Here is a 21,302-nt window from a genome sequence, read left to right as displayed (position 1 = left end):
AAAGTCAATAAAGAGCAAACCACACCCCAGAAAAACAGTAGTTCCTTATGAACACATTGAAACCTTTAGTCCACATTGTACCTGAGAGAAACAGGTAGAGCATGGATGAAACACAACCCCAAAAGTTGTTTGAAACATGTTGCTGACATTACCAGTCTCATCATTATCTTATTTCTTTTTGTTTCACATATACTATTTACTCAGTTTATTTCTGTTTTGCTCATGATCTCTTCTGCGCTATTGCAGTGTGCTGTTAGATAGTTAGAAATCTGGTCACCTTACTTTTTAGGGTGCCCTAGTAATCTAATGGTTAATCAAAAAACAAGATGGTGCCGCATGAGTGGCAGCTTGTTACAGAAGCTCCAGGTGTTTTTCTTTGTCTTGCTGTATTTTTGTGTTTTTCTTGTGTTTTTTCCATCACTAGTCTCGGTCGAACGTGCGTACATATGGATGTACAACTGGTACATCAAGGCATTGGTGTGGAGGATACTGTCATCCTTTCCTCTTCACTCTCTACACACTTCAGGACTTCAGACCAACTGACAGCTGTCACATCCAGCAGTTCTCCGATGTTGTAACTATCGTTGGATACATATCGCAGGAGAACAAACTGGAATACAGGGAAATCATAACCAACTTGGACTGAACCACCTGCACATCAACACCAGCAAGATGAAGGAGATGGTGATTGATTTCTGAGGGAAGGTACCATGGACTATGCTGGTGAACATCCAGGGCTTGGACATTGAGATTGTAGAGGATTGCAAAAAACTGGGTGTTCACCTCAACAACAAACTGGACTGGATAAACAACACAGATGTCCTGTACAGGAGGGGCCAAAGTCGTCTGCACCTGTTAAGAAGACTGAGGTCCTTTGGAGTATGAAGGACACTGTTAAAACATTTTATGACTCTGTGGGGACATCTGCAGTTTTCTATGCAGTGGTCTGCTGGGGTTGTGGAAGCTCATAAAGGGACAGGAAACAAACTGGTCAGGAGAGCTGGCTCTGTCCTGCATTGCCCTCTGGACACCATCAAGGAGGTGGGTGACAGGAGGCTGTTAGCAAGACTGACATCAATCATGGACAACCCATCCCACCCTCTGCATGAGACAGTGGGGGTCCGTTGTTAATTTTTTTCTCAACTGTGCAATAACACTATTTATTATCCATATTGGCAACAGTATTTTTATCAACTATATATATAAGATTTCTATGCAACAGTATTTCTCAAGTGCAATACAACAGACATTAGTGGTTTTAGGAATAGGAATATAGGAAAATTAGAATAGTACTAGTAAAAGCAGTATTAAAAGTACTAAAATTTAGCATTAAGTATTTTTATATTCTGTATATAATGTACACATACATAGTTGTTTTTCTATTCTGTATCCTGAATACTTTTTTATCTTGATCCTTCTGTGCCACTGTTTTTACTTTTTGTAATACTTGCTGGCTGTAATGACTTAACTTCCCTAGTATGGGATAAATAAAGTCTTATCTTGTGTTATATCATCAATCCCATAGTTAATGGAATATCATAATTGCAATATCCCTGCTTTGATTCCAGTTGGGAGCGTTTGTTGCATGTCAAGCCCCTATCTACCTGCCCTTCTGTCTCTTTGTGCTGTCAATTATCAAATAAAGCTTAAAATATTTACAAAAACAATCTTGCAAAAAACATGTGTATTCTGCATACTGACTTCTTTTGAGTGTACTTTAAAGCAGCTATAATGGATTTTTGTATGAACAATGGGTCACATGACTAGTTATATTGATTTTTTATATTAATTATATTTTTAACATTTGTTGTTATTCCATGTTTATATGCTTAGTTATATTTTTTGAGAACATTCTTTTTCTCTTAGTTTTCATTACTCATCCTTATTCTTCTATATTGTATATATTTTATGTTTATGTGTATGTTTAAACTGCTGCTGTAACAAAATCATGTCCCAAATTGGGATCAATAAAGCAAAAGTTTACGTCAGTGGTTCCCAACCTGGGGTCCAGAGATCACAGGGGGTGCGCACAATTTTATCTGTACTGAGGTTGTGAGGTTACCAAAATTATATTTGTGCACATTAAATTAAAAAAAAATCCCAATAACACACCCAATTGGATAAAAACAAAAACCTGCAGCTGCTGTTTATTTTTGCAAATAAAAGTTTGTAATTAATCACTTTATTCTTTTAGTGCGTGTATGCAGGTAGGAGTTGGGGTTGGGGGGCCTGGCTTGTCTTGGACACAGGCAAGGGGGGCTTCAAGGAAAAAAGGTTGGGAACCACTGGTCTAAGTCTAGGTCCAAGTCTGTTAAGCCTCTTGCTCTCAGCAGTTGAGATGCTGTTGCCCCAGCAGAGCACTCCATAGACGATGACTGGTACCACTGCAAAGTTGGAAAAACGTCCTCAGCAGTGCCCCCTGCACTCCAAAAGACCTGAGTCTCCTTTGGGGATACAGTTCTGCTCTGGCTCCCACTGTGGTGCTGTACCCTGCTCGGTTTACTGTTGTATTCTCTCTGTCATGAGGCCGATGATTGCAGAGCCATCAGATAACTTTTTACCTTGTTCTAGCTTATTTGTGCATGAAGCCTGTAGTGTAGAGAATGAAGAGTAAGGGAGCCACTGTTCCTTATGGGGCCACTGTTCTGCAGACAACCATATCACACACACAGTCTTGTTTCCTCACATACTGTGTTTGGTGGGCTCCATCTTGTCCTTCAGAAACTTTGAAAGCTTGAGCTGAATGGTATTGAAGGCACTGAAGAAATCAAAAAACATTACTCTCTCAACTCTCCCAGGCTTTTCCAAGTAAGAGAGTGATCTATGTAGGAAGCAGACGATAGCATCATTCATCGTAATGCCAGAATGACTGGAACTGAACTGTAGCAGGGCCACTGACATTAGCCTATGAATCGAAGGTGGAGGCAGGGGCGGGGCGTGCGGACAGGCAAGCCAGGCAGTTGCTTGGAGCCCCCAGCCACTAGGGGGCCCCCGGCCACTTATTTACGACAACGCTTATCGATAGGCCTGGGCTTTCTGGGACCTCTGTTGGTCCCTGGACCTCACCTTGAGAACCACTAATGTATTTTTTCAGTATTCATCTCAAATGTCCCAGAAATTGTCCATTTATGTGAGCAAACACCAAATTGTTGCAGCGTGCAGGGGTGGGCTGGGGGGCCCCAGGGATTTCTTGCTTGGAGCCCCAAGAGACCCTAGCAACGCCACTGGGTGGAGGATGTCACTGTCCAGCTCCCACCAGAATGACCACTAGATTCTCTGCCTAAATGCATGCTTAGCAGTGAGGAATCAGGGGAACTCGGTGTAATTTGTAACGTCTGGGGAGAGAATCAATCCAGTCCCAGTGGAGGGCTGTCTCGTGCATTCATGGAGAATCACAGTGTGCGTTCTGGGGGATGTGTTGCTGGGGCAGTGCAGGGCCTGCTGAGCCACAGCTGCCAGAGGAAGACACTATAGAAAGCATCTTGGCTATGCTGTGTCTATGGCTGGGCTCCAGGAGGTGTGGCTCTTTGCATACTCTGCTTTCCCGGCTGCTTCATGCAGGTGAGCTGTGACACTTAAAAGGAGTGATGCAAACAACCAAGTGGGGCATATGGGACCATCCTGTAGTTTCCGTCTGATGAGAGGGAGAAGCTGATATATGTGCAGCCAAACATTCTCTGCATTATAGTCTGCAACACCATAATCAAAGATGCAGCTACCATTGATAGCCATCATAGCCTTCTCAATGTCAGTTACACGCTCTGGGGAAATAGCCCAGGGCTTAATGCCCGTAGCAGATAGAGATAAGAACAATCAAAAAGTACTTTTACAGCTTGCATATGCCTGGCAGACTAATGTGGAGAAGGAAAGAGCGGCAGAGCTCCTGATTGTGGCATGTACAGGGAAAGCCACAGATATGGAGCCCTATCCTTGCAATCAGTTCAGCTCTCCCATTGGGAAGACTGGAGAATTGGGAGGAGAGCCCAGGATGTGGTTAGCTTAGCCATTTGAATTGTGTCTGCCCTCTGGGTCCCTTTTTGGGATGTCTGAAAGGTTGCTGCTGAAGATTAGCTGGTCTGTTTCATCCTGTGGAGGGACACCACTGCAGTCAGCCCAGCTTTGGTCACCGTGGCCCTCCACCTGAAGCACCATAAAGGCCTCTGACGGAGTTCCACAGCAACAAGTATGCACAATACTGACAGGCAGCCGCAGCACCAAAGCAAACCTCAAAGCAGGATTGAAGGTTTGCCAGGATGTGGTTGGTTTGACAGGTAGGGCACAAGGGACAGCTTCAGAGTGGCTGAGCCTCTCCAACTTTTCTTTTGTTCTTGACTGCTTGATGCTGAAGAAAATTTGGGGTCAGAGCGTGAACAATTAAAAGAAAATCTTCATGCCTGCACGTATATAAGGGGATAAACCCATAGACCCAATATGCTTGTGGCCAAACCACAGTCGTTCAGACAATTAGCATCCTTTGAGGAACTACCAGCAGCTATGGACATGGTTTAGGTGTGAGGAATGCAAGAAGCGACAGTTCGTTTGAAAACAATAATGGTGGCTCTTGACAAGATTAGCTGGAGAGTATTTCTTCATTGAAAGAAGAGCAAAGGACAGCACTTAAGGTTTCTTCTTGATGGTAAAAATGTTATTGTATGGTCTCAATTGGATTCGGGTATGTTCATTGATCTGATTGGCTGAAGTTAGCTGATGATAGACAGATGATTCATCCAATCACTTGCCAAGCATTTTTTGAAACTGCCTGCAGTTTTGCAAACTGTTTCCATGGACGATTTTTCAGATAGCTCTGTGTAACAAACCTAGATTTGATGGTGATTTGGTGACTTGGTGATTTTTTTGTATTGTTTTTTACATTAGTCATTGAACAAAATTTTCGTATTCTGAATGCTTTCTCTTCCACAACTCCATCATGAAGACACCCTTTTGCATGCCCACCATACAGTATTCCCTCTCATTGTAGAGGCATAAGGAAGTCAAAAAAATGATTTGCATATATCGTAAACTGCATAAAAGCATACATATTGATAGGGTTCTTTTTCATATTACCCTGTTTGATTTATGCTACATCTTAAGCTTTGACATCTCACAAGCAAGAAAAAAAACTACTATACCAGCTACCACAAAGTAGACATGAATCTGATTCCTCACTTTCAGTATTTGTTGTGAACTTAGATGTCCCTCATTCTACCAAGGTCCTTAAGGCTTCACAATTTATTTCTCTGAAGTAAAACAGTTGGGGAGTTTGAGACTGTTTGACCCCATGTGACTCTGCACAAGAATAAACAGGTACAGAAAAAAGATGTATGTATGTTAATGCTCTGTTTTTTACACTGGTGGTGGACAGGAGAGAGAAACAACATTAACCAACAGGATGGGCACAGGTTAGTAAGTACTTGCTGAATACATACAGCATAGAGAGAGATATCTGACAGAATGAATTCCCTCCACACCTCAAAAGCTGGATGACTCATCATCTATATTACTCCAGAAACACAAGAGCAGATTCACTCCTATCTCTTTCTCTCTCTCTCTATCTCCCTTTAGGTGGATTTGAAAATGAGGCTTCTATCATTTGCACTTCTGACAACAACTGCGAACCCCACAAATAGAGGACATTTTATTTTAAAAACATATTACATATGTAGTACAATTCTTTTTGAGTATGGAATACAAAAGGTGTTCTTGTGACCTATGTGTCCATTTTTTCATATTGGAAAATTGATCCATGGGTTAAAGGTCATACCAATCAGTACCAATTGGTACTCCAGACCCATAGCCAATCAGATATGAAGATAATGGTTTACTCACCATAGCGATGACAGCAGCTCCTGCTCCTGCCAGTGCACACACGAAGAGATGGAAAGTCAAGTCCAGCTGTAAGACATAACAGAAGTGTCATTTTTGTTGAGTTTGGATTTTTCTAATCTTTTTTACTATTATTACTATTTTTTGGTGTATGTTTTGATACAGGTCATAAGTCACTGTAATTGCATCTCACTTCAAATACTAATCTACATAAACCACAAGTCTGTTCCCCCCTCACTCTCTCCATGTTTCCTCTTACCTCATTGGATTCACACATCTTGAAGAACTTCTCAGATCCTGTACACACCTTCTTCTCCTCAGAGATGGTCACAGCTCCTGGCAAACCAAAACATTAAAAGCACAAACATTTTGTCACTCTGCCCTTCTACATCACCTGTCTACATTTTGAAAGAAGGCTAATGAATTAACTGAAGAACCTTTGGTTGATTCTTCCCTACATTTGTGAAAACGTTTCTGTATGTAATTGATAGCAATTGGTCCTACACTGTTCGCCATTGGGATCCTCCCAGTATGACCACAGTGTGCTGCTGGTGGGAGTACAATCACAGTGACATCAAAATTGTCATAGGAATCCAAAACGTTATGAGCCAGAAATTTTCTTTCAAATGAAAAGTTGTAATTATTCCCCATGTTCATTAGACATATTGGTTGGTTTGCTAACAGGAGGCGCATTTACAATTTGGACAGTAGATGGCAGTACTGCTAGAGACACTTCTGATCTTTGACCACATAAACAACATGCTGTAAAGTATCATGTAAAATAATACATAACCATTGTGATATTTGATGGAAATACAGTATGTATTGTTAATATGTGCAAAGGTAGCTAATTACAATGAATCTGTCTTTTAATTGTATTGTTTAATATGGTGTCATAGACAGAAACCATAAACATCAGTTCTCAATTGCAAGGGTCGAGCATCCCATAAGTCTCATTCTCCTGTGCAATTCTCAAATGCCTGGGATCATATGTTTTCCAAAATATCATGTTGTCTTTAGAGCTTCATTACACCTCGATGGTTTGAGCTAGAGATATGCCATTTTTTCCTGTTAAACAAGAGAAACAGCGCTAACCCGTGGATTCTATTTGTGTTTTTTACTTTGATCAAAAAAAAGTTGTAAAAGATGTGGACAGTCTTCCCTTTTGCCTTGCACATTGCTTGTTATATTTGTGTGCATATTGGTAAATTCTCATCCACCATTTTTGTTGGTGATGTTTAAAGTCTAAGACTGCCATTTGGCTCCATTTGGCTGTGAACTGTTACCCAAACAAATGTGAGCGAGTCAGCTGGGATAAAATGAAGCTAAGTTTTCTTTGTGTGAGTTGGCTTGCCAAAACCTAAAACCCAAGTCAGAGATAATGGTTTTCTCATCCGTGGTTATCAGCTTTCTTTATTAACCCAGGTTTTCTTCATCAGGCTCTCTTCACATAAATAGGGGCATTTGGTGCCTCATTTTGCTCTTCATACACACAAAATGGAGTGAACTTCTCACAGCCCACCAAACTACTGACCACTTTATACACTATTACACTACCATCCAGCCTACTAGCCTGCAGCTTGATTCCAGGCCTGCTATCTGCTGGCCCAGCCTGTAAAAATACAACCTGTGCTCACATCTAAGCCTATTAGCAGCCAGCTCACTTGCTTCTAGTCTGCTCCTCGACCTGCTAGCATAAAGTCTACTAGCCTCCACCTTCCGCATGCCAAGTGGTTGATTAGCTTTGGGCTTGAGAGTCTGCAGCCTGCCTGTCCTCAGAAGGCTGGCATCCTTCAACATCTGCAAATCTATCTATGTCTGTCTGTCTGTCTGTCTGTCTGTCTGTCCTGAGCCAGCTACCCTTCCATCCAGCTGCCTCAAATCCTTTGAGCCTTCAATGAAAGAGTCATCCTGACATTTGCCAGTCACCTTTCAAGGGTACTTGCCTTGCCATTTTCATGGGGTATCATTGAGGATTGAAATGATATTGACCCTGGTGAATTTATATCATTTGAATATTTTGCTCTTGAGCTAAAAGCACAAATACCAGTGCTCATCATTACATTATATGGACCACCAAGACATTCATCAGTGTTTATGCAGGAACTCTCAGAGCTGATCACACTTAGTTCAACTAAATATGATGATTCCTAAATGGATACCTAAAAAAACCCAGAAACAATGGCTCCAAAGCTATGGAGCTTGTGAATTTACTGGCCAGCTTTGAACTTACACAACATGTAAATGAAGCCACTCATCAGCACGGGAACATTCTGGACTTGGTAATAACAACAGTGTTAGAAAATCTGGGCTGGTTACTTTGTTTTTCTTTTTTCGGTGCTCTCTTGCTTTGGGCTAATTTCTGGTTTTGGTTCCCTCCCTCCAGTGTGGCAGTGGATGTATGGCCAGGCTGGGTGGCAGGGCAGACAGTGCACATGGTGTCTTTCAGCTAATCATCTCTCTCTCCATTTAAGCGGCATGCTGGAGAAGTCTCATTGCCAAATTGGCCTTCTATTGTGGCCAGCCTAAGGAATATTCATGCTGTCTAATCAGCATCTTGATATGCCACACCTGTGAGGTGGGATGGATTATCTTGGCAAAAATAATTTTATAATATGAAAAAATTCATTTATCTCATGGTTAGGTGATTATAAAAGCTCAATCAAACAGTACCGTTACTGTAAAAAACAATTTACAATAAAATCAATAAGGTTGGTGATGTTTGGGTCGAGTGAGATGTTGTTGCTTCAGCCAGCGTCCTTTAACAGCCTGCCTATAATTATGTGTCTTCTGCTGATATCTACTGTACATCTTTACAATGTACAAGGCCAGAATTTCTCATGCTGGAAAGACTCTATATAGGTTATGGTAACTGATGACAACTTAAAGGTGCCATATTATGAAGTAATGTCGCATGTCGCTGAAGCTGTTTACTAGAAATAGCTTTTAGGAAGAGTCTTGCCTCCCTCTATTTCTCTCTGTTTCAGTCCCTTTCACAATGTGCTGTTTCTAGTGTCTGCAGCTTTAAATGCAAATGACCTGTTGCTGCCCCACCTATGTTACCGTGGTAATGAGGAGAGCTTAGACTCTAATGTAGCACAACCCATGTGAAAGTAGCGGACATGGCGGCAATGAACAGACCAAGTGCGTCAGTCGTTCAACTGTATGTGTTTGAACCTGAATCAGATCCTGAAGGGAGGGGAGGTTCCTACAGAACCTCAGACTCAGAGAATTCAGCAGGACGCTTCTGAAAGGTTAGTCAAAAACTGTCTTTCTATTTTTATTTTCTTCAATACGAGTGCCGTCTGTACAGGGGGCAGCGTGAGATGCGCACAGTTCAGATGGTCAATGCTCACGCTAGGAAGCCAAGTTTTTCCTAAGCAAATACTGTATATTACACATTTATTCACATGAAACATTTTACAGATATACAATAAAAGTTTATTGACCACAGTCATTAATATTTATACATGGAAATACAGTACAAGTGAAGGTTTCACTGAATCCAAATTAGAAAAATTTGAATACAGATGTTGACATTATAGAACCTCTTGACCAACATAATGTTCATTTTTCTCAGTCGTTACAGGCATTTAGCCCATCATATGTTGTACTTTGAATACGTCAGACGCCCAGGGAAGATATGGAGGCTTCACTGGTTTGGCTCTGCACTCTCCCTTCCTGGATTTTGGAAGGCTCAATTTGAAAAGAGGATCCCCTGATGATGTGGTGGCTTGTCCTCTATCAGCATTCTCGTTACAATGCAGAGCATTACAACATTAGTCCTTGCAGGACACATTAGCCTGGAGTCCAAGGAGGTGAACCGGCAACAGGGTCATGGGTGGCCAACGCTCATTGATGCACGTGGGGAGTGAAGGTTGGCCCTTGTGGTCTGATCCAACAGACGAGCTACTGTTGCTCAAATTGCGAAAAAAAAGTTAATGCTGGTTCTGATAGAAAGGTGTCAGAATACACAGTGCATTGCAGTTTGTTGCATATGGGGCTGCATAGCCGCAGACCAATCAGGGTGCCCATGCTAACCCCTGTCCACCACCGAAAACGCCAACAAGGGGCACGAGCATCAGAACTGGACCACAGAGCAATGGAAGAAGGTGGCCTGGTCTGATGAATCACGTTTTCTTTTACATCAGGTGGATGGTCAGGTGCGTGTGCCTCACTTACCTGAAGAACACATGGCACCAGGATGCACTATGGGAAGAAGGCAAGCCGGCGGAGGCTGTGTGATGATTTGGGCATTGTTCTGCTGGGAAACCTTGGGTCCTGCTATCCATGTGGATGTTACTTTGACACGCACCACCTAACTAAGCATTGTTACAGACCATGTACACCCTTTCATGGAAACGGTATTCCCTGATGGCTGTGACCTTTTTCAGCAGGATAATATGCCGTGCTACAAAATAAAAATGGTTCAGGAATGGTTTGAGGAGCACAACAACAGGTTTGGGGTGTTGCCTTGGCCTCCAAATTCCCCAGGTCTCAATCCAGTCGAGCATCTGTGGGATATGCTGGACAAACAACTCCGATCCGTGGAGGCCCCACCTCGCAACTAACAGGACTTAAAGGATCGGCTGCTAACATCTTGGTGCAAGATACCACAGCACACCTTCAGGGATCTAGTGGAGCCCATGCCTCGATGGATCAGAGCTGTTTTGGCAGCAAAAGGGGGACTAACACAATATTAGGCAGGTTGTCATAATGTTATGTCTGATCGGTGTAGATAACGAAGCATGGAGCATAACAGTTACTATCTGGCTTCTAGTGGCATTTGAAGAACATTCCCAGAATCTACAATACTGTACAAATTACTGACACATCAAACAGTAGCTATAAAAAGTGAACAGTAGCTTGATCATGTCGTAGATTATTAAGTTATTTGGTAGCCTGTTACTCTGTGAATGTCATGTTAATATTTGGGAAGGACCACACAGTGTATTTCCACATATACTGTAATTAAGTAGGGTATTAATTCATACAAGGCAAATAGTTCATCCACCACACATTTCCTTTGGATAAAAGACATTTCATGTCTAAACTAATGCAATGGCCATTCTATCAGCTTAGCTTTTATTTTGGTGTTTTTACAGTGCGCTTCCGCTTGCCATTTGTCTACCTTTCTATTGTCTACCTCAAATGAGAAATAAAAACTTTAAGATGAAAAAAATATTGCAAAAACTAGAATTGGACCATTTCTTGAATTTTGGTAACTGCATCTTTTGTTTCCAAACAACATGATTTCATTTTTCTGTTTTTGGTTTAAAATCAAAACCAAAAAACATGTAGCTTCCATTTTTAGTTTTTGGATAGTTTTTTCATTTTTATTGAAATAACAACTGAGCTGAATGGACACAGACCTCTTCATTCCCCAACTGAAACATCACAATGATAAAAGGAATTGCCAAAAACCAGAAATGGCCCATTTTGTATTTCACTTACTCTGGCTCCATTGGGCTCATTACGTTTGATGTCATAGTGCTCATATGAAAGAGTGACAAAGAATGATGACATGCAGTGGGGAAAAACCTCTGAACAGTTTCTGTGGATAATGTGAAAACTATATCCACTTTAATAAATCCCAAAAGTAGGAAAAATTGATTTTTCTTTCAAATCGTATAACCTGAATAACATCATCCAATACAAATCAATATGGGCAATAATTTGGAAATAATGGTATAGCATTTGTTCTGTTGTGTGCTTAAATGTTGTGTTTCGTTATTTATGTGAAACACTATACGTCCTGGGATGCAAGAAAAATTTCAGTAGAATATTCTGATTAGAAAATGTCAAACCAACAGTTCTTCAAGAGAAACACAGTGGACGAATGGGGACACTCAGAGGTAGGACAAAGTTCACCGGGCTTGAACCCAAGTAGCGAAGAGAGATAAAGGCTTTTCTCTGTCTTCTTATCTCCTTTGAACTGAGTGAATGGAATTTAAAAGTGTAACCTGACTGCACAATTAAAAGCAGCCTTTTACACCCTGTGTCATATAAGCCGAAAAGTTTATGTATCTCTTGTCAGACAGGTTCTTTTACTTTCTTTCTTACCACTGGATTTGCGCTACATACTGCAGGTTAGTACTGGCTGGCATAACTTTACAACATTACACAACATAATGCAAAGATGGTAAACTTACAATTTCAATTCTAAAAATAGATATGAGAGGTAAATATGACACATCCAACCATCTATTTCAGAGACCTCACAAATTATCATGGTACATACCAAACTGACGCAGGTCCAGGCAGAGGTTGGCTCCCTCCACCAAGCTGGTGTTCTGACACATGGAATAAACGTTGAAGTACATGAAGACCGGCAGGCTGGTGAATGCTGTCACTCCGAGCCACACCAGGAAGAACAAGTAGGCCAGGAACATCAGCTGCAAACACAGAGACAAGTCATAATGAATGGCAGAGATGATGTTTTTCATCAGTGATGTCTTAAATCACCAAAAAGTGCGTGTGTGTGTGTGTGTGCGTGTGTGTGTGTGTGTGTGTGTGTGTGTGTGTGGTTGCTGTCTCCACAGGTCCACACGAGAAAGCTGTCTTTCTCCTCTGCACTCAAGACAGCTTTGGGCTTGTTCTAAACAGTACTTTACAGAAACACTCCAATGTTTGCTGTGCTTCAGAGGGCAGTGTCAGTGCTGTCCAACTTCATCACTACATAATATACAGTACATTATATATACAGTATATATAATAAAAAGAAAGAGTATGTTTTTATGAATGACAATGCATTCTAAGGTTTCATCAAAATATCAGTATATCATTAAATCTATTGATTATAAAGATTTCTTACAAATGCAGTCAGGCAACGTCCACAGGCAGTGATCTTGAACTCTCCGTAGAGATCCCTAATAGCTCCAGTGGTGAAAAAGCCCTCCACCAGCAAAAGTACGCCAAACACAAAGAATCCAGCTGCAAGGCCATAGATGATGTACTTCAGGATGTCAATACTGTGGAGAAAACATATACACACCCACAGTGTCAGTGATTAATGAGGATTTGGTTATTTTTATGCTAGACTGCATCTTGAAGTGTTATTTGTAGACTAAACATGTATCTTCAGCTAAATTACATTGTGTAATTGCCATAAACCAGTCAGAGATAATGAACAAGGATGAGCCTGGACCTGGCAGTGGGTGAGGTTACCTGCACTTTTCCCCTTACAATGAGTCGAAAACTTGTATGGTCAGATCACTCACTTTCACATGTCTGATTCCCATTGGGTTTATTTCCATGTGTGATCCAAGGCAGAAAGGTCAGTATGCTTTGTTGTTATGCCTTTAGCTGTGGAGGTCCATTTCCAACACAAAAAAACAAACAACAAAAACTTTGTAAATAGGTCTACGGTGTTTTGGGTCTGATCTGTTAAAAAGCTTTGTTCACTCAAATATTTGAAACTGCAGCTGTCTCAGAAACATTGAGATGTTTATGTTTCTGTCTCAAATTCATGATTATTTGAGTTCATGCAGCCATTCAAAAATTGGCTAAAAATGTTATATAAATAAGATGGAAGAGGAAAGACATGGCACCAAAATATCACTATTCTACATGCAGAGGCGCACATCATAATTGTCATTCATTTGCTTTTTATTTGTGTATAATGTTGATGTACTTTTACATGGACAATGTTATATGTTTCATTAGTTTTTATTCAATTTCGGCACATTTCTTTTGTGCTAACATTGTTGGGCCTGTGTATCAATGGACACTAGCTTGAGAGACTTTAAAAGGACTTATGACGTATGTTTGAATGTTTTATCTCCTCTATTTTCTTTTAGTACAAAAAAGAGACAAATAAAATAAATCTTCTCAAGACATTGGCATAATGCATGGCCATTGCTTCACTGGACCAGTGTAAATACAGAAACAGCATGTGTAAGTGTCGAATTCAGCTTGTTCAATAATGCATTAAGATGTAATATTTGATGTGTACATGCATACTTTCTGACAAAATCAGCAAAATCTGTGCATTGATTACTGTTGCAGCACTGAAACAAACATACACTGCTGCTTGGAAAATAGGAAATCAACTGAGAAACTTGAGTGTAATGTGATGTATGTTGCAATTTATAGCTATAGTGTGAAACCATGAAAATCTTCAGGTATGGTTCTTTAATATTCCTGAGAAATTAAGGTAAAAACAAATCGCTCACATGGTGAACACATCCAGTGTTTCTCCCGGCGCTCTGATTACTTCAAAGTAGTTCTGGAGGATGGTGATGGTGCCACTCAAAGCCTCATGGCCACACCCACAGAACAAGGCCACACCCATGTAGAGGAGAATAGTGGCGATGAGAGAGGCCCAGGGGAGACTGCCCACACATCGCTCACAGCACTCCTTACAACCTACACAAAAGACACACACACACACAAAAAAAAAAAACAGTATCTTTAACATATTCAGTATCAATATTACAGCAGTCGCAGAATGTTCAAATGTATTTTTCAGATGATTCAGAAAACTAATGGTGAAAAGCAAGTATGCGCATAATGGTAATTGAAAAGAGCGGAATACACTCTGGGTAAGGTGAGGCACTGGGACAGTGTAGAAAGAGGCGGGGAACAGGCAAACCACGGTCAGATGGTTGGGGAATTGGAAGCAGGACACAGGCCAAGTGAAGTTCGCCTCAAATGGGCATTTATTGATACTTCTCTTTCTTTTCTAGTTTCTTGTACAGGAAATTAGTTTGCAGGTGTGTGGGTGTGTGTGTGCTATAACAAAAAACCAAAACTTTCCATCAGAAATAACACACATACACATAATCCATTGCAGCATTAACAAATCAATTCACTCAGAATAAATCAATATGTTAGAAACTAAATATTTATGTATTTACACATTAACCACTTACACATAGAGCCCACGTTATGTTGCAGACAATACTTGTGGTAGTGCCGCACTCGCGGCTACTTCAAACTGCATGCAGATGTCGGATATACAGCCCATCCTCAAAGGCAGGAGGAAAGGGAAACCACACATGTTTCAAAGACACACACAGGATTATTTCTGCAGGCCAGGAGATAGGAGAAGTGTTGGGGTCTGGGGCAAACCATCCGGGTGCAAAACGTGGCGCATTGCACCCAGGCATGTTCTATGCGTGTCTAATCAGGTGATCGTCATCAGGTGTGTGCATTACGCTGTGCGAGTGGTAGCCTTGTTGCATGAGTGCGTTTGGGGCAGGGAACATGAAAGCAGCGCGATGGTGTGGGCTGGTTAACTGGGAAGTGAGTGAGGATTTTCTACAGTAATGGTGATATAAGCGATATAAGCAACATACTAAGGTAGGTACAGTTGAAAGAAGTGGCTTACTTTCCAAGAACACAGCATTTTGACAAGTGCATTTATTTCCATCTTACCCCGAATCAGCTGGGCCAAATGGTAATGGTTTCATCTGTCCAGTACAGACAAACAGCTAGGATGCTTAGTTTAGCTTAAAGAACAAGTCGAGGAAGTTGCTAGTCTAGCTCATGTGCAAGGAGGAAGACAACCTTCCCACAAGTCCTTGAGATAAATTAAAGTACTCTGTCACTTATCAGAGAGCTGAGGCAAGAAAGCTGGTTAGAACAGTACTTTCCATTTATGGGGGAAACGGTCCAATTTGGTAAAGGTCAACAGCATGTGTGATGGACTAAACCAGAAAAACCAAGACACTATTTATAGAAAGTGATGTTGCTACTGATTTTTTTTTTTAAAATACATTTTTTCAGTGCTGCGAGCACCACAAACAAAATTCCCTTAATTTCCATTGTATTGGGATGGCGACAGAGGATCAAAACCTGGTCATATGAAGTCACAGCTGCCTGCATGGCTAGATACTAGTAGATGCAAGTGTAACTTGTAAAGTGCTATCTGTGAGACAAGTATTGTTTTCACATTACACACATATCATCACTTACATTGTGACAGGTTTAGTCTGGAAACTCTAATTTTGTATTATTTTTAATGGTGATTTTAGGGGTGCCAGCCAGGTGTCTCTCCTGGCATTTAAAATGTTAACTGAATCAGTCAGTCGATTGAGTTCAGTTTTTCTTTTGAATTTGTTTTGATTATTTAGTTCATGTTTGTTTGTTTTACCTCAAACCTCCACAAAGGACGCCAGTGTAGTTATACAGACCCCCTGCACATTAAACAACACACACAATAAAAACACACACTCAATTCATTCAAATGCAACCATATATTGAGGAAAAAAACAAAACAAGGCAGAAACATCCAAATTCCCTCCCCCAAAGTCCAACTCAAAAACTACAATCCACAACCTAAGGCAAAAAATCCAGCTCAAAATTCCACTCCGGGTTTTTCCAACAGTCCAATCAAAAAGGAGCAAAAAAAACAAAAAAACAAAAACGATTCAGTTCAATTCCAAACAACCAAAAACATTCAGTTCAGTTCAGTTCAGTTCAGTTTATAGGCCTTTTTCTTTTCTTTAAAATATCAACCAAAAGAAACCATCTACTCACTGACCCCGTTTTGTAAGTCAGTCAGTCAGTCCAGTCAGTCCGGAATCCGGTCCGGGTCTGGCTGCTGGGCGTGGAAAGCTGACTGGCCTCGACAACAGCGGAGTAAGCCAATGACGAACCAAAGTGATCGGCGGGAGACGGAACGGAGACGGCGCACGAAGTGTACAGACATGAGAAAACAGATTTTTTTCTACCGTACTACTACGTCTACTTTATGAGCGTGTTGCTCCGACTCTTCCGCTGCACTCTCTTTCTCTCCCCCTCAGTGGAGGCAGATGTGGGAGTATTTAAAAACTGCCGCGAGCTGGGAGCGAATGGGGTGAGTGAACGTCTGCATCCGGGGTATAAACAGAGGATGATGTAAGGTGCAACTTATTTGAGTTGTCACAACATGATGCAACTTAGGAGATAAGAACAAATATTCCAAGTTACAGATATATTAGCAGTTTTGATGGAGCATATCCAAGGCTTGCCATCTATATCCTCACTTTACATCATTAAAAAAACTAAACATAAATAATGTCAACCTGTGGGTACTTGAAAATAAATCTAGATGGATCCAATTTTAATCTTTAATGCAATTGCTCAGTGTCTCAGTCAGTGCTGGTGAGGATTTACTTGTGATCACTGTCTTTTTCTACATCAACCTCCTGTGTTGACCTGATTAATTAGAGTTCTTCAACTGCCATTTTATATAATTGTGCAGTGGCTGTGAACAATGCACCAACAATTCAGGCATTTCAAATGACTCACTTGTGTGGCTGCATTTGTAACTGTGATTTCATGTAGTTGCTACCAGATAAAGGGTAATCTCTCCCCTTTTAGAATAGTGAGGGGAAAAGGCCACAGGTCAGGGGGAAGGTCGTCAATCCATAAATATTGTAAAAATCCATATATCATATTTATGACAATGTGTACCCCCTTGAAAACACAATAACTGTAACATAAGGAGGGCAGGTAACACGACTGCATCTTATCAAAACTGGGTACAGACCTTTAACACACCAAAAATTTTTGTCTCTGATACAGCTGGTACAGTGCAAATAGGTGTCACCATCATCGTCTTCTTCAGCTTATCCAGGTCTGGGTCATGGGGCCAACAGCCTCAGCAAGGAAGCCCAGACAGCCCGTTCCCCAGCCCCCTTCCACCAGCTTCTGCTGAGGGATCCAGAGGCATCCCCAGGCCAGCTGAGAGACATAATCCTTCCAGCTTGTCCTGGGTCAGCCCAGAGGTCTCCTCCCTGACGGACATGCCCAGAACACCTCCCCTGGGGAGACATCCAATTGGTTTCTCTCAGCAGCGGATCTATTCCAAGCTTCTCTTGGATGTCCGAGCTCCTCACCCTGTCTCTAAGGCTGAGCCCAGCCACCCTGTGGAGGAAACTCATTTTGGCTGCCCGTATTCGTGATCTTGTTCTTTTGGTCATTACCCAAAGTTCATGACCATAGGTGAGGGTCGGAACAAAGATTGAATGGTAAATTGAGAGCTTTGCTTTCTGGCTTAGCTCCCTCCTCACCACAACGGACTGTTTGAGTGCCTGCAGCCACCGTCCCAATCCACCTATCGACCTCCCATTCCATCCTACCCTCCCTTGTGAACAAGACCCCAGGATACTTAAAGTCCTCCACTTGGGGGAGGACCTTCTCCCTGGAGCTGGCAATCCACCCTTTTCCTGCTGACGACCATGGCCTCAGACTCGGAGGTGCTGATTCTCATCCCAGCTGCTTCACACTTGGCTGCGAACCGCTCTAGTAAGAGGTTGTGATTCAATGACGCCAAGAGGACCATATCATCCGCAAAAAGCAAAGATGAGATCCTCAGGTCATCAAACCTGACACCTTCCACCACTCAGCTGCATCTAGAAATTCTGTCCATAAAAGTTCTGAACAGAACTGGTGACAAAGGGCAGCCTTGGTGGAGCCCAATCCTCACTGGGAACAGGTCTGACTTACTACCAGCTACACGGACCAGACTCACACTCCATCAGTACAGGGACTGGATGGTTACCCCATACTCCCAGAGGGTCCCCCACACGATGCCCTTGGGAACATGGTCATAGGCCTTCTCCAAATCCACAAAACACAAGTAGACTGGTTTGACAAACTCCCACACTACCTCCAGCACCCTAGTAAGGGTATAGAGCTGGTCCAAGGTTCCATGGCCGGGGTAAAAACCGCATTGCTCCTTCTCAATCTCTGGTTCAATTATCGATCAGACTCTCCTCTCCAAAACCCTAGCGTAGACCTTGCCGGGGAGGCTGAGGAGTGTGATCCCTCTGTAATTGGAACACATCCTCCTCTCCCCTTTCTTGAAGATGGGGACCACAACCGCGGTTTGCCACTCCAGTGGCACTGCCCCCAATGACCACGCAATGTTGCAGAGGTGTGTCAGCCAGTAGAGCCCTACAACATCCAGAGCCTTGAGATGCTCAGGGCAGATCTCATCCACTCCCGGCCATCCACCACTGCGGAATTGTTGATCCTCGAAGTATTCCTTCCACCACCAGACTATATCCCCAGTTGATGTGAGCACTGTAAACAGTGTTAGCGAGTTGCCGCTTCCCCCAACTGAGGTGCTGGACGATTTGCCAGAGCCTTTAGAGCCGATCCATAGTCTTCTTCCATGGCTTCACCCACACCAGAGTATTTACCTTGGCGACCGCCACAGCCGCACACCACTTGCCTCTCCGGTAGTAGTCAGCTGCCTGTGGAGACCCACAGGTCAACCATGCCCTGTAGACCTCCTTCTTCAGTCTGACAGCTCTTTTCACCTCTGGTGTCCACCAGCGGGTTCGGGGGTTACCGACCCAGTGGCCGCAGCTTGCAACAGCAGTCTCAACAATGGTGCAGCGGAACAGGGCCCATTCGGACTTAATGTCCCCTGCCACCCCTGGAGCACGGTCAAAGTTCTGTCAGAGGTGGGAGTTGAAGACCAACTTAACAGGTTCTTTGGCCAGACATTCCCGGCAGGCCCCCATTACTTGTTTGGGCCTACTAGGTATGCACTGCGTCCTCCCCAGCCATCTGATCCAACTCATCACCAGGTGGTGATCAGTTGACAGCTCTGCTCCTCTCTTCACCTGAGTGACCAAAACATGCGGCTGCAGGTTAAACAATAGGACTATTAAGTTGATTAATGACCTAGGGTGTCCTGGTGCACCAATGGACATCCTTATGTTTGAATATGTTGTTGGTTACTGACAAACTGCAACCTGCACAGAAGTCCAGCAATTGAACACTGCTCAAGTTCAGATCAGACAGGCCGTTCCTCCCAGTCACACCCCTCCAGATCATGCTGTCATTGCCCATGTGAGTGTTGAAGTCCCCCAGCAGGACAGGTCTAGGAATTATCCAATGCCCATCCCAAGGATTGCAGAAAGGGTGGGAACTCTGAACTGCTGTTTGGCATGTAAGCAGTCAGGACCCATTCCCCAATATGAGGGTGCAGGGAAGCAACCCCAACGTACAATCAGTCTGGGGGATATCAGAAAGCCCACCCCTGCCTTCTGTCTCTCACTGTGAGCAACTTCAGGATGAGAGAGGGCTCCAGAGCCGGCACTATGAGTCGAGGTGAGCCTGACTATGTCTAGTTGGTACTGCTCAACCTCTTCCACAAGCTCCAGCTCCTTCCCCACCAGAGAGGTGACATTTCATGTCCCAAAAGCCAGCTTCTGTGCACAAGGATCGGACCGCCAAGGCCCCCACTTTGGACTGCCACAGTGCACACTTGAAAATTATCTAAGGTGAATTTTCCCCTGGCAACATAGCTGCCAGGGGCATTAGGGCTCTCAAAGTCCTCCACCACGATAAGGTGGCAGCTCAGTGTGTCATAGCAAATAATTATATTGACTGGTTGTCTTATGCTACTGTTTCACTGATTTGTCTTGAGATATACAGGAATTAGAGTACATGGTTGGGGCCATTGAGTTTAATGAAATGACGACAACAAGTCTGACTGGTAAAATCCCTGTGGGTGTGTTTTAAGGTACACTTCATCTAAGTGCTTCTAGATGTTGGCTCCAAAAATATTTTAACTGCACTGAAATCTATTATTAAAAATTCATTAATTCAAGTATAATATTCAATAATATTAAATAATGTCTCCAAGAGTTTTCCATGTCTCGGTAGTTATTTTAAGATTCCTTGTTCCAAAGAAAATGTTAAAGTTAAAAAAGAGGATCTTTTAGGTCTTGATTGATAGGAGTCTCCACCTATCAGCCTGTTGTGACGTCTACTGCTTGCTCATCTAGAAGTTGGATGTCCAATAATAATAATGATAATAAAAACAATTATAATAATAATAATATCACGAGCTCTCAATTCAAAATGCTCATTTTGTACTTTTTCCATTGTCCATATCAGCCACACATACATACGGGCTTCAAAATAAGCACACATGCAGCCACAATGACTCACTAAAGCCTACATGTAGACAGAGTGGCAATCCTACACAAAGCAAGAGAAAGATGAAGAGAATCAAAAACAGTGCTCCTTTCCTTCACCTTCCTGTTGCACAGAAAGGGGTTTGTGTGTGTGTGTGTGTGTGTGTGTGTGTGTGTGTGTGTGTGTGTGTGTGTGGCCATGCATTCCTTATGTTGTCTTTAAACAGTCACATTGTGGGGACTCACCTTCTTAATGTAAATCATTCAGTTTTAGGGTGAAGACTTGGGTTACGGTTATGGTTAGGCAAGTAGTGGTTATGTTTATGTTTATGGTAAGTGTCCAGGAAATGAATGTAAGTCTATGCAATGTCCCCAAAAGTGATGGAAACATGACAGTGTGTGTGTGTGTTTGTGTGTGTCTGTGAGTCATCATGCTGCTCAGGTTTAATTGACCAGCCTTGTTGCTATGCCAACCGGGGTGTGGCAGGAGCCTGCTGACCCACTTTGCCTGTAACGTTGTCATGGCAACAGCACTGCTCTGAGAATGTTACAGTCACACTAATGCACATTTTCATACACACAGTGATGAATGCACGCACATAACAGAAACACCCT

At 42.5% G+C, this 21,302-nt stretch overlaps 1 protein-coding gene across 1 annotated transcript in view; it reads right to left on the bottom strand.

Moving 5' to 3' along the window:
* The window catches only part of gpm6ab (glycoprotein M6Ab), a 45,702-nt gene that overhangs the window by 9,129 nt on the left and 15,271 nt on the right, over positions 1-21,302 (bottom strand). Inside the window, exons 2-6 of the mRNA XM_076727784.1 lie at positions 13,998-14,190; positions 12,638-12,794; positions 12,065-12,218; positions 6,083-6,159; positions 5,827-5,892 (exon numbers count right to left, since the gene is read on the bottom strand). Coding sequence (XP_076583899.1) covers positions 5,827-5,892; positions 6,083-6,159; positions 12,065-12,218; positions 12,638-12,794; positions 13,998-14,190 — 647 coding nt within the window. The remainder of the gene's footprint in view (positions 1-5,826; positions 5,893-6,082; positions 6,160-12,064; positions 12,219-12,637; positions 12,795-13,997; positions 14,191-21,302) is intronic.

Source organism: Chaetodon auriga, chromosome 4 (genome assembly GCF_051107435.1).
Source record: "Chaetodon auriga isolate fChaAug3 chromosome 4, fChaAug3.hap1, whole genome shotgun sequence".
NCBI lineage: Eukaryota > Metazoa > Chordata > Actinopteri > Chaetodontiformes > Chaetodontidae > Chaetodon > Chaetodon auriga.
Note: the sequence above shows the minus strand (reverse complement) of the source record. Positions and strands in the feature narration are given on the sequence as shown.